The sequence below is a fragment of the Puma concolor genome, chromosome A3, assembly GCF_028749965.1.
Source record: "Puma concolor isolate L17-30 chromosome A3, mPumCon1.1.hap2, whole genome shotgun sequence".
In the NCBI taxonomy this organism is placed as follows: Eukaryota; Metazoa; Chordata; class Mammalia; order Carnivora; family Felidae; genus Puma; species Puma concolor.
This window is the reverse complement of record NC_141669.1, coordinates 109,164,938-109,179,283: the sequence shown is the minus strand read 5'-3', so window position 1 is coordinate 109,179,283 and position 14,346 is coordinate 109,164,938. Positions and strand designations below refer to the sequence as shown.

The following is a 14,346-nucleotide window of genomic DNA, read 5'->3' as shown; positions in this document are numbered from 1 at the left end:
TGAAGTCGGACGCTTAACCGACTGCGCCACCCAGGCGCCCCACAGATTCTGTTTTCTTGTCACCGGATGTTACATCTCCTATTACTATAGTACATTTGGCTTACTGATAGATAGCCCCTTCTTTAATTTTAGTTCACCCAAACAATTAAATCATGTTTATATTTAAAGAGTATTATGTTTAGAGTTTGTATCAGTTAGGAAAGCAGAAACCACAGTAGGTATTTCCAAAAGGGGACTTAATACAGTGAATTGAATATACAGTTGGAAGTCTAAAAAGAGCAAAAGGGGGGTTGCTCCTGGGTGGCTGTTGGTTGAGCCTCTGACTGTTGATTTTGGCTCAGGTCATGATTCCAGGGTCATGGGATTGAGCCTGCATCGAGCTCCACACTGAGCCTGGAGCCTGCTTAGGACTCTCTCACTCTCTCTCTCTCTCTCTCTCTCAAATAAAATTAAAAAAATAAATAAAGAGCAAAATGGGAACACTGTGATAAGCCCTCAGATAATAGTAACTTCCAGAAGCAGCAACCATCCTTATGGCTGAGGGAATAAAAAGTAAGAAGTTCTGAGGTTGTCAGGATGTAGGGATTCAAAGGAAGAGTTGTTGCTTCAGGTGCTCAGGGGCACCCTGAAAAGCTGTGCTTGGATCTCCAAAGGGTACTCTTCACCCCTGTGCTCAGACCACTGCAGCAAATGAAGCTGGTTGTTGCTGGTAACTCTGGTGGGAGGATGACACTATTGATGCTCAGAGCTGGAGGCTGGAAATTCTCTGCAGCTGGCAAGATGCTGAAAAGAATTAGAAACAAAAATAAAACCCTTCTTTCTTGCCACCTTCCAGTCTCTAACATGCCTCCAGTTGGCAGAATTTAAAGGAGTCTGGGCAGTGCACTGTGCAGATCTCAATCATAGCATCACAGAATAGAAAATAGAAGGGAGGGCTTGGAACCAAGAGAACCTACACAGGCTTGTGTAGAAACACACTTAAGGACTCTCCCTTTTATAGTCAAAAATATCAGTTAACATCATAGGTTTGGAGACTAGTCTTTTCTGTGTTCTTACAGTTTTTTTCTATATGTTATATCTCTTATGAATTATGGTTTATGTGTATGTATATGTGTGTGTGTAAAGACGTGTATGTATATATGTATATATATGTGTATATATATGTACATATATGTGTATATATATGTACATTTATATGTGTATATATATACATTTATATGAATATATATATGTACTCATATATGTGTATATGTATATATAGGTTTTTTTCCACTGGACTGTACTGCTTTGAGGGCAAGGATCTTCCCCCTACCAGGCACTCAGTATTCATTTGGTGAATGAATGAAGTGCTTTACAAATGTTTTTCTGTATTGAGAGTCTGTTTGGTTTTTTTTTTTCTATCACATAGATATGTTTCTTAGGTGATGTGTCTTTTGTTGTTTTAGGATTCATTAGCTACCAACACCTGCAATATTTCCCTAGTAGTTAGACCAGAACACCAGAAGTGATCTTTAGACTGGTCCTAAAGATGGAGTTCAGCAGATGCCTTAGATTTAACCATCTATACTTCCAAACTACTTCATTGTATTGTTTCTCTGTGGAAGACCAGTTTGAAAATGTTACGGAACTTTACAGTGTAAAAGTTTTGGGACCAGAGTGAAATAGCGGTCTGTCTACCCTAATGTCAGGAAGGGATTTGACATGTGGCATTTTGGACTTGTAGAATTTACTTTGCAAAGACTGATTGTCTTTAGCTCTGTTTCTGGGTAAGAATTTAATTCAGGTGTCTAGCTTTGGCTTTATTATAATTTTCATTTTAAGCTCTATTATGTAAGCTATCTGAACTACTAGGTCCTATTAAGCGCCAAAGGTTCAGTACAAAGTTTCCCAGATAGTATTGGTGCTTTTAGAGAGAAACACTTCTTATCTGCATTTAAGATTATGCAGACCTGGGGCGCCTGGGTGGCGCAGTCGGTTAAGCATCCGACTTCAGCCAGGTCACGATCTTGCGGTCCGTGAGTTCGAGCCCCGCGTCAGGCTCTGGGCTGATAGCTCAGAGCCTGGAGCCTGTTTCCGATTCTGTGTCTCCCTCTCTCTCTGCCCCTCCCCCGTTCATGCTCTGTCTCTCTCTGTCCCAAAAATAAATAAACGTTGGAAAAAAAAAATTAAAAAAAAAAAAAAGATTATGCAGACCTAAACTTGCTTTAGAATACTTAACTATTCCTATGTAAATATAATCAAAATGCAAAGTAATTGGAACAAGTCCTCTACCATGTGTGCAATGTTTCTTCGTCTCATGAAAAATATGCCTGTATGTGTGTGATTATTAGTGCTAATGCCATATTTGTTGGATTAGTTTACAGCAGTAGCTCTCCTTTTATTGAGAAGATTCAAGCATTTGAAAATTTTTTCACAAGGCGTATTGATTTATATGATAAGGTAAGATTCCTGTACAACAAAGCTACCAGTACACCTTTATGTGTTGTCTTCTTAAACGATGTGTTTGAGGTGCTAGTGATCAGTAGAGGCTGGAGCCAGACAGCTTTGATCTAGATCCCACCTCTGCCACTTAGCTGCAGTGTGGACTTTGGTGTATTACTTACGTTCTTTGTACCTTAGTGTTCTCATCTATCAGTTGGTCATAATAGTATTAATACCTACCACAAAGTGTTGTTAAGAGGCATAAGTAAATTAATATATTTTAAATACTGTAACTGTGCTTGGCGCAAAGCTTATTATACTCATTGTTATCACAATATAAACATATGCTTTTTCAAAGTAATTGAGTGTTTAGTTTTGATTGTTGACTTCAAAAAAGCCATCATTGTTTTCACGCCTTTAATATTTTATAGGATGAAATAGAAAGAAAGGGAAGTATTTTGGTGGATTTTAAAGAACTGACAAAAGACGATGAAATGACTAAACTGGTACCAACTATAGCAAATGAGTTAAGGGATACACCTGAGAAAACTTTGGCTTGCATGGGTCTGGCAATACATCAGGTAAATATTTTTGTGTTGACTTTTGTCACAATTTTAAAGGAAGACTTTACAGTAACAGTACCTTCCCTAACAGGTAGTTTTTAGCCAACTAGAACTGAAGAATTTCAATCCTGTCCTGAAAGATAGCATTCATTCTATATACAACAGCTTATCTAAATATAACATTTATTTTAATTTACTTGAATTAGTTTAGTCTGTTAAAGATAATACAGGAATTGAAGAGCTCCTTGAAAAAATCTCATAAGGAAGATAAGACAAGGATCATGTTGTTATCAGTTATGAACTTGGAAAACAACCTCAGATTTAGGTTGTGTGGCATGGGGCAAGACTTAATCTCCCTGAGTGTCCCCATATATAAATGGAAAATAATATATGCTGTGCCTGTTTTTCTCAGGGTCAGTTGACACAACATATGTGACAGTATTATTTAGGCTGACAAATAGATAAATGCTTCTAGGTAAAGAGTTGTAAATCTCAGAACAGGAACAGATAAAATACTGGGTGCATTCAGAAAAAGTAAGACTATTGGGGAGGAATGGGAAGAGGTCAGAGGAAGACTTTGTAGAGATGCTAGGGTTATTATGGGTCTTAAAGGGGTTCTGAGAATTAGACATAGGCCAGAGGAGGTAATGGTATCCAGGCACAAGGAATAGTTAATTACAAAGATGTGTACATTGCTGGTAACCTGAGACAGGAAACCTTGGTGTTGTCTCCAGACTCATCCCTCTCATTAGTTCTCCATATCCAAGTCACCACATTCTTTCATTCCTGTTTCTAAAACATCTCTTAAATCCATCTCTTTTCCACCCTTACTGGCCCTCCACCCTTCTTAAACCTTCATTATCTTTCCTAAATTGTTGCTATACTGGTGAAACATGATCTGTCTTCGGAAACTGGTGACTTCTTCCAAGTGAAATCCAAATCCTTTACATGGCGTTGAAGGCCTTCCATGATGTGGTTCATCTTCCTCCTCCACTTTCACTCACTACCCATTAAGCTAAGCTGAGCTCTCCCCAGAATTCTTTCAATACTCTGACCTCTTGCACATGCCGTCCCTTAACCATGGAATGCCCCTTGCATTGCATCCAGATTTTGGGGCCTAACTCCATTGTCTCTCATGTAAACCTTTCTCAGGACTGTTTTTCAAAACTTGCGTAGTATTTGTCTCTAAATCTTTATGGTCTTTATAACAATTAGAGCTATAGATGTGCATCTCATTTTCACTCTTAGATTGTCAGCATACTGCTTTGTACACAAGAGGATATTAAATATTTAATATCAAATGTCAAGGGAGTGGGTATTATATATTTCAAAAGTCATCTTTATTTTCTCTATCTTAATCACTGAATATAGAGAAGTATAAAATATGTATTCACCAGAGCCTGTTCAGGCAGTAATAGCTTTGGAGACTACTGTAAGACCTTTTAATATTAAGCTTACTTTGGACAGAAAGTAGCAGACAGGGATGCTGGAGTTTTCCAGTCCAGGGATGACAAAATCCCAGGTAAAACATAATCCACTATAAAATAAGTAGTCATAATTAAATATCAGAGTTTAAAAATAAATTAATGTTTATTTTTGAGAGAGAGAGCACAAGCAAGGGAGGGGCAGAAAGAGAGGGAGACACAGAATCCAAAGCAGGCTCCGAGCTGTCAGCACAGAGCCTGACGTGGGGCTCAAACCCACAAATCATGAGATCATGACCTGAGCTGAAGTCAGATGCTTAACTGAACAAGCCACCCAGGCACCCCTTAAATATCAGAGTTTTAAAGGGCTATTAGAGTTCTGTTAATATTCTGTTCTGAACTGTTTATATTCATAAACTTCACATTTCTATAAAAGAGTTCTACTTCAAGAGTGTATTTTGTTTTCCAACTGTTTAGGTATTAACTAGGGACCTTGAAAGGCATGCAGCTGAATTACAAGCCCAAGAAGGATTGTCTAGGGATGGGGAAACAATGGTAAATGTGCCACACATTCATGCCAGGTAAGGATTTGCCGGTATTAAAGTATTATTTAGAATCAGGGGCGCCTGGGTGGCGCAGTCGGTTAAGCGTCCGACTTCAGCCAGGTCACGATCTCGCGGTCCGTGAGTTCGAGCCCCGCGTCGGGCTCTGGGCTGATGGCTCAGAGCCTGGAGCCTGTTTCTGATTCTGTGTCTCCCCCTCTCTCTGCCCCTCCCCTGTTCATGCTCTGTCTCTCTCTGTCCCAAAAATAAAATAAACGTTGAAAAAAAAAATTTAAAAAAAAAAAAAAAAAAAAAAAAAAAAAAAAGAATCTGGCATGTAAGACTGTTTGAGATTGGAAACCTCATTTTATAAAACCAGAGAAATCAGTAAAAAAGGTTGAATTCTGTGCTATCTTATTATCAAACTCAAGTAAACTCACTCAGAATTCTTCAAAGAGGTCATGACAAAAATAAATTTCCCTGCCCAAATAAGGTGATTTCCCAACCTGTACATTCCTGTAAAAATTGATTTTGGATGTATACTTATCAAAATGCTGCTATTTAAATTAATAATCTATGTAATACAGTAAATGGTGTGATTATATTTTGTTGAAATTACTAGGTTTCTACTAGACACAGAACAAATGGAATTCTGTTTTTCTTTAATTCATCTTTATTTAAGACTTAAAATTCTCATTAGAAGAGCTGAATAAGGTAATCACTAGGGTTTTTCTTTTTCAGAATTTATAGAAGACACTTTGTAACAGTTCTTGAAAAAGAAGAAACTCAAGTCACTTTTTTTGTTGCCAAAATTTTCCTTTTGACAGTAGTTTTTTCCTTTTTTCCCTTAGAGAACATCCAGTGGGACTAGAAGAAACGGGAACATTTAGCATTTTTTAATCTTTAAGAATGATTTAATTCTTCTGAAATTACTGATCTGTAGGTATGCTATGGTTGGAGAATCCACAGTTGCTCCTAAAAGGAAGTTGTGAAGATACAGATAACTTCCACTATTGGCTTATTGTAAATTCATAGATAAATACATTCTTGTTTTTGTTTTTAGGGTCTATAACTATGAGCCCTTGACACAGCTCAAGAATGTCCGAGCAAATTACTATGGAAAATATATCGCTCTGCGAGGGACAGTGGTTCGTGTCAGTAACATAAAGCCTCTGTGCACTAAGATGGCTTTTCTTTGTGCTGCATGTGGAGAAGTTCAGGGTTTTCCTCTTCCAGATGGAAAATATAATCTTCCCACAAAGGTAATATGTTATTTACCTACTTAATTATGTATCTTGGTAGAGAAGGCAAATCAGTTTACAGAAAACATTTCCCAGTGTTTCTGAGCACAGAGCTTATTCTTACTTATTTTCAGTTTTTAAATTATGAAATACTTCAGGGTACATAAAATAAACCAATAAAGCATTCCTCTAATCATCACCCAGAATTTTGCATATTGCCAGCTCCAGTTATATTTTTAAAGATCTAGAGCATTATGGATGTGATTAGTGTCTCTTTTGTGCCCCCTCGCTTCTACAGTTCCCAGAGGCAGTCATTATCCTAAAGTTAATGTGTATCCTTTCCATTCATATTTCTATATTTTGACTTAATAGTTTTGACAATGATGTGTTCCTTTTATCTTTATTGACTTTAGACTATAGATTTTAAAGCCATAGAAAAGTCGAGAGAATAATATCTATAGAGCCACCGTTATGAGTTGACAGATATTAATGTTTTGTGATTTAAGCTTAATTTTTTAAAAAAAAATTTTTTTTTTTTCAACGTTTATTTATTTTTGGGACAGAGAGAGACAGAGCATGAACGGGGGAGGGGCAGAGAGAGAGGGAGACACAGAATCAGAAACAGGCTCCAGGCTCTGAGCTGTCAGCCCAGAGCCCGACGCGGGGCTCGAACTCACGGATCGCAAGATCGTGACCTGGCTGAAGTCGGACGCTTAACCGACTGCGCCACCCAGGCGCCCCTAAGCTTAATTTTTTAAGCATAAAATACTAAGTATTAGAGTTAAAGTTGAAATCTCTCTATTGCCCTCCCCAGTTCCATTCACTTTTTTCATCCTTAGAGGCATAGGAAATAGGCATAAATTCTTCAAATCTGCATTCTTATACCTGACAGTATGTGTAAGGTTTGTTTTGTGTGTGTTTATGTGAATGGTATATTGAATGTAACATTCTGCAACTTTTTTTTCACTTGGTTATTTTGGAGTTTACCTATCTTAACACATACCTAATTCTTTTATCTTTACCGTTGTGGAGTACCCCATTGAATGAATAGCGATTGTTTATCCATTCTCCTGGTGGACGTTTGTGTTGCTTCCGGTTTTTTACAACTACATACGATGCTGCAGAAAACATTCGTGTACATATCTCTGTAGCAGAGGAATTTCTCAGTTCTGGGATAAGCTTATTGTTAACTATTAGAGGTTGCCAAACGACTTGTCAGAGTGTTGGTCCCAGTTTACACCTCTGCTGGGAGTGTTAAACAATTACCATTTCTCTGTATTTTCACTAACACTTGGTATTATTAGCCTTTTTAAATGTTGTCATTCTGGTGGGGTAAATGGTATTTCATTTTTAATATGAATTTCTACTATTTCTGTTACAGTTGAACATCTTTTCACATCTTTATTGGCCATTCAGTTTCCTTCTTTATTGAATTTTCTGTTTATGTTTTCTGCTTATTTTTCTGTTTATACTATTGATAAGAGTTTTTTATTAATTCTAGATAATAATCTTGATTATATACATTATAGATATCTTCTCCCAGTATTTGGTTTATCTTTTAACTTTGTGGTATATTTTTTGTTCTATAGTTTTAAATTTTGACAGGGCTAAAGTGATTGTTTTTTTTTCCCTTATGACTTTTACTTTTTTTTTTTTTATTTATTTTTTTTTATTTAAAAAAAAATTTTTTTTTTTAACGTTTATTTATTTTTTTGGGACAGAGAGAGACAGAGCATGAACAGGGGAGGGGCAGAGAGAGAGGGAGACACAGAATCAGAAACAGGGTCCAGGCTCTGAGCCATCAGCCCAGAGCCCGACGCGGGGCTAGAACTCACGGACCGCGAGATCGTGACCTGGCTGAAGTCAGACGCTTAACCGACTGCGCCACCCAGGCGCCCTATGACTTTTACTTTTTATGCCCTTCTTAAAAAGGCGTTCTTCACTCGAGCATTATCAACATTTCTCTTATGTTCCCTTTTAATACTTCTAGGTCATATTTTTTATATTTAGATTTTTGTTCATCAGGAATTTAATCTTGGGAATGGCATAAAGCTAAGGATCTAATTTTATTCTTTTAGGTGAAAAGCCAGTTGTCACCATTTATTAATTAAGCCCTCTATTCCTACTGACGTGTATTGCTTCTTCTGTGGTTCACTGTGCTTTTATAGACATGTGACTCTTTCATTTCACTGGTCCTATCCCAGCTCTATACAATCTTACTTTTGCTGATCTCATTAAAACTTTTGATAAGGCAGGGAGACTTACCATACCTATTCTTATTTTCCAGGGTTGCCTCTACCAACCTTAGACTTTAATAAATTTAACATTTATTACATTTTTACACAAATTGAAATTTGTAGGATTTTCTTCTTTTACAAGAAGAACAAGATGTGTTAGATTCAGCTATTGGTTCTTTTTTAAAATATATTTTCTTAATATTTATTTATTTAGGTGGGGGGCATGTGCATGAGGAAAGGATACACAGAGAGAGAGAGAGAGGGAGAGAATGAATGCCAAGCAGGCTCTGTGCTGTCAGTGCAGAGCCATAAATGGGGTTTGATCTCACGAATGATACAATCATGGCCTGAACTGAAATCAGGAGTTGATTGCTTAACCAAATGAGCCACCCAGGCACCCCTCAGCTATTGGTTCTGGGTAATCAGTGGTGTTGGTAAATGGGTGTCACCTACTATTCGTCTGGGCTTAAGGTTCAGGCTCTGCCTTTAGCTCTTAGGCCAAAATTTAAATGCTGATTTATTGGATATTTACCGTACACCACGTTTGGTCAAGATACTTCCATGCCCTCTAGTATCGTGGGTGGTAATGCTGACCTGTAGGATGAGCGCTAGTGTGAAGAGGTTCTGCTTGTGTCTGAACTTTGGTGAACTGAAGCACTCAGAAAAATTATTGTTCCAGGAAATCCCTGTTTCAGTCACTATTACTGCATAACAAATCCCCCTAAAACTTAGTGGCTTAAAATAACAACAGTCATTTAATTACTTCTCATGGTTTCTGTCAGTTCGAAAACTTAGTGGCTTAAAATGACAACAATCATTTAATTACTTCTCATGGTTTCTGTCGGTTCGAAGTTCAGAAGACCTGCTTGCTGGGTAGTTCTGCCCCTGGGTCTCTTATGGAGTTGTAGTCCAATGGTGGCTGGAGCTGAACAGCGAGGGGCTGCAGTGGCTGGGGGCTGGGGTAGCTGGGGGCTGGCTGGGCATCTCTCCTCCAAGTGGTCTCTCCGGGCTGGTTTTGGTTTCTCACTCAAAGTATGACAGCTTGGGATACTCATTCTGCACACATGGCTGCTGACAGCTTCAAGAGACAGACATCTAGCTCTCAGGAAGAAATGGCTTTGGCTCTTTTGAGCTAGCCTTAGAAGTCAGGCAGCATCACTTCTATCACATTCTGTTGGTTACAAAGTGAGTCATAAGCCTGTCCAGATTCCAAAAAGGGGAAATTAGACTCCATCTCTTGATGGGGGAGTGGTAAGGTTCTAGAAAGGCTCTTGGAGAGATATTGTTGCAGTCATATTTGGAACTGGCCAATCTGTGGCACGATCTGTGAATTTATAAATGCATCTTGGGGTCCAAATAGCCAACAAGTGACTTGTAAAAACTTGAACACAACTCACATGGTGAAGACTGCCTTTGTGGTACAATAAACATTATATAAACAGAGCACAAGGAAGTGAGATAGGAGATCTAGGGATTAAGGAAGACCTAGGAAGCCTTTGGAAAAGGGGAGGATTAGGGCTGGGTACGTGGGACTGCATGTGAGAGGGCATTCAAAGATCAGGAGGCTACATGGGCACAAAGGAAGGAAGGAATGCTTAGTGTGAGAGGCTTGTGAGGAGCCTTGCACACCCACAGCGGAAAGAATAAGAGCAGTAATCAAGAGGGACCAGCTGCAAAAGTACCTCAAAAGCTTGTGATACAGAATTGATACAGAAGGAAATAGAAAGTCATTAAGCTCTTAGTGCATTTTACTTTAACACCATCCTGAGACCAACTTAAAACAATGTTAAATGAAGCATTTTAACTTGAATTTTCCTGAGATGTGATTGTAGTTTATTAAAATCTGGATGTGAATTAATCTTGTTGCAGTGTCCTGTGCCCATATGTCGAGGGAGGTCATTCACTGCTCTCCGTAGCTCTCCTCTCACGGTTACGATGGACTGGCAGTCAATCAAGTAAGCAATCAGACTATTAAATAAAACACAAGTTTTAGATCTCTCATACTGCCAAGTAAATCTATAATATTCCTGTATTGTACTGTGATTCTTATCTGTAGGCAGTGATACAGTGTATAGTAAAAGATTTATTTCATTAAGAGTTTGTCTTGAAATGATAATTGCCTTTATTTGAAATTTGTTGTATATCAGATTCCAGAAAGGATTTAAAGTGCAAGTATCATATCCTTTTGCTATTGAGCAATAGTTCATTTTGTTTCTCATTTATGTGATTCATTGAACTGGATGTAGGCCATCAAAGCTATATAATTTTCTTTCCATAATGAGCTATGAAAGAAGCATTGTTTAGAAATTTAAAATAAAGAATCCCTTAGAAATGGCATGTTTCATGTTCTCACTATCCATGACACATTTTACTGTAGGTTTTTATGTTTAAGCTGTTTTTTGCAGGTTGTGTGTGTATGTGTGTGTGTGTGTGTGTGTGTGTGTGTGTGTGTGTGTGTGTGTGTAGGGGGGTATATTTTTAACCCAACAATTTATTCTATTTTATCTGGCTGTAGTCCCATACATAACTCATCCCTTGAAGTCAGAGTGCTACCCAGGAAGCCTGGCTAAAACAGGAGAGAGATGGTTTTTAAAAAAAACTAAGAACCTAGAGAGAAGTGAGGTAGATTGCTACCAAGCCCTGTCCTAACTTTACCTCCTTCTGTTCTGTAAAAACTAAGACCAATATGTACAATAATTAACTGTATACTATGTTGAGATCTTCACAAACACACTTTTACAGTAGAAGAAAGGCTTAAAAATTTTTTTTTACATTTTATTTTTTTAATGTTTGTTTATTTTTGAGAAAGACAGAATGTGAGCTGGGGAGGGGCAGAGAGAGAGAGGGAGACACAGAATCCAAAGCAGGCTCCAGGCTCTGAGCTGTCAGCACAGAGCCCGACGTGGGGCTCGAACCCACAAATTGTGAGATCATGACCTGAGCCAATGTCAGATACTTAACTGAATGAGCCACCCAGGCGCCTCTACATTTTATTTTTAAAAAGTTTAATTCTGGCATTGGTAACATACAGTGTTATATTAGTTAGTATATATTAGTGATTACTCGGCACTCATCACAAGAAGTGTGCTGTTAATCACCTTCACCTATTTCACCCATCCCGCAAATCCCCTCCCCTCTGGTAGTCAACAGTTCTTTGGAGTTAGGAGTCTGGATTTTGGATTGTCCCTTTTTTTCTTTATTCATTCCCCTCCCAACCCCCCCACCCCCGTATTCTACATATGTGTGGTATTTGTCTTTCTCTGATTGACTTATTTCACTTAGCATTATACCCTCTAGCTCCATCCATGCTGTTGCAAATGGCAAGAATTCATTCTTTTTTATGGCTGTATTTAAGACTCTTGAACGTGATCTTGTACTCTTTCAGTGTACAGATGTGCAAAGAAAGTCTGTAGGACTTTTACCACTGAGGGGGTAATGAGGGCCTCAGAGGAGCTCTAAGGTTCATAATAGGATAGGTGCACACAAGATCCAGGGTAATTTAATTATTTGAACAAAATCTCTTTGCTTTCTGGTAAAAATAGCAGACAAGAAAATAGGCTTAAATATTTTAATTAGGTTTGAATGATGATCTCTTGATATTAGGAAATCAAACTTAGAGAGGGATGCCATTTACATCCTTTTCTTGAATTTTTAAAAGTAAGATGTTGCTAAAGTTCATTTTGAATGAGTTATAGTAAAAATTTATTAGTATGATATTAACTTACATTATTGTTTTATTCTGTCAACATGTAGATCTATAAAATGACTATCTGCCCTAAGCTCTTCCTGCCATTAATAGTAAATTCAATTTCATTTTTTCTGAAACTTAGCTTGGGATGGCCATAAAGAATTAAATTATTGTTTCTGAGCTAGTCATTGAAATATCTGAATGAATCAAGGTGAAAGCCTTACAAAGGCCTTGCTATTGAAACAGTCCCAGTTCTGGGGGCTTATCTGTTGAAAACAGTCACAGTATGTGAAGAAATAGCTTGCTGAAAGTATGTTTTCATAGTGTTGATTTTTTTTTTTAATCGGGAGCAGCCTAAACATCTGAAGAAAATATTATAAATAAGAGGGTACAGAGGATTATTGTATAACCATTAACTATGATGTTGCAGGAGAATATTTTGAAATGACATCAAAAATGTTTACAGTGTTTTTAGTAATAAAGCAGGTCGCAGAATGTTATCTATTGTACATTACTGACTTTGTTTAAAAACATACACTGGTGAACTTTAGCCTCTACTACAAAGCTGTAATCATCAAGACAGCATGGTATTGGCACAAAAACAGACACATAGACCAATGGAATAGAACAGAGACCCCAGAATTGGACCCACAAATGTACGGCCAACTAATCTTTCACAAAGCAGGAAAGAGTATCCAATGGAAAAAGGACAGTCTCTTTTTTAATTTTTTTTTTCAATGTTTATTTATTTATTTGGGACAGGAGAGACAGAGCATGAATGGGGGAGGGGCAGAGAGAGAGGGAGACACAGAATCGGAAACAGGCTCCAGGCTCTGAGCCATCAGCCCAGAGCCCGACGCGGGGCTCGAACTCACGGACCACGAGATCGTGACCTGGCTGAAGTCGGACGCTTAACCGACTGCGCCACCCAGGCGCCCCAAAAAAGGACAGTCTCTTTAACAAATGTTGCTGGGAGAACTGGACAGCAACATGCAGAAGAATGAAACTAGACCACTTTCTTACACCATTCACAAAAATAAACACAAAGTGGATGAAGGACCTGAATGTGAGACAGGAAACCATCAAAACCCTAGAGGAAAAAGCAGGAAAAAACCTCTTTGACCTCAGCCACAGCAATTTCTTACTTGACACATCTCCAAAGGCAAAGGAATTAAAAGCAAAAATGAACTATTGGGACCTCAGCAAGATGAAAAGCTTCTGCACTGCAAAGGAAACAATCAACAAAACTAAAAGGCAAACAATGGAATGGGAAAAGATATTTGCAAATGACATATTGGATAAAGGGCTAGTATCCAAAATCTATAAAGAAATAACCAAAGTCCAAACCCAAAAAACAAATAATCCAGTGAAGAAATGGACAGCAGACATGAATAGACACTTTTCTAAAGAAGACATCCAGTTGGCCAACAGACACATGAAAAGATGCTCAACGTCACTCCCCATCAGGGAAATACAAATCAAAACCACACTGAAATACCACTTCACGCCAGTCAGAGTGGCTAAAATGAACAAATCAGGACACTACAGATGCTGGAGAGGATGTGGAGAAACAGGAACCCTCTTGCACTGTTGATGGGAATGCAAACTGGTGCAGCTGCTCTGGAAAACAGTGTGGATGTTCCTCAAAAAATTAAAAATAGATCTACCCTATTACCCACCAATAGCACTGCTAGGAATCTACCCAAGGGATACAGGAGTGCTGATGCATAAGGGCACTTGTACCCCAGTGTTTATGGCAGCACTTTCAACAATAGCCAAATTATGGAAAGAGCCTAAATGTCCTTCAACTGATGAATGGATAAAGAAGATGTGGTTTATATATACAATGGAATACTACTTGGTAATGAGAGAGAATGAAATCTGGCCATTTGTAGCAATGTGGATGGAACTGGAGAATATTATGCTAAGTGAAGTAAGTCAGGCAGAGAAAGATACCACATGTTTTCACTCATAAGTGGATCGTGAGAAACTTAACAGAACCATGGGGGCGGGGAAGGGGGGAAAATGTTACAGAGAGGGAGGGAGGCAAATCAAAAGAGACTCTTAAATACAGAGAACAATCTGAGGGTTGATGGGGGGTGGGGGAGAGGGGAAAGTAGGTGATGGGCATTGAGGAGGGCACCTGTTGGGATGAGCACTGGGTATTGTATGGAAACCAATTTGACAATAAATTTCATATATTAAGAAAAAAAAAAGGAAACCAGTTTGA

At 38.3% G+C, this 14,346-nt stretch overlaps 1 protein-coding gene across 4 annotated transcripts in view; it reads left to right on the top strand.

The window, feature by feature from the left end:
* Positions 1 to 14,346, top strand: part of MCM8 (minichromosome maintenance 8 homologous recombination repair factor) — a 58,698-nt gene that overhangs the window by 6,333 nt on the left and 38,019 nt on the right. For all 4 annotated transcript variants that reach the window (XM_086701727.1, XM_086701726.1, XM_025931858.2 and 1 more), the window contains exons 4-8: positions 2,357 to 2,439; positions 2,853 to 3,002; positions 4,886 to 4,989; positions 6,014 to 6,212; positions 10,298 to 10,383. In XM_086701727.1, the coding sequence (XP_086557853.1) occupies positions 2,357 to 2,439; positions 2,853 to 3,002; positions 4,886 to 4,989; positions 6,014 to 6,212; positions 10,298 to 10,383 (622 nt within the window). The remainder of the gene's footprint in view (positions 1 to 2,356; positions 2,440 to 2,852; positions 3,003 to 4,885; positions 4,990 to 6,013; positions 6,213 to 10,297; positions 10,384 to 14,346) is intronic.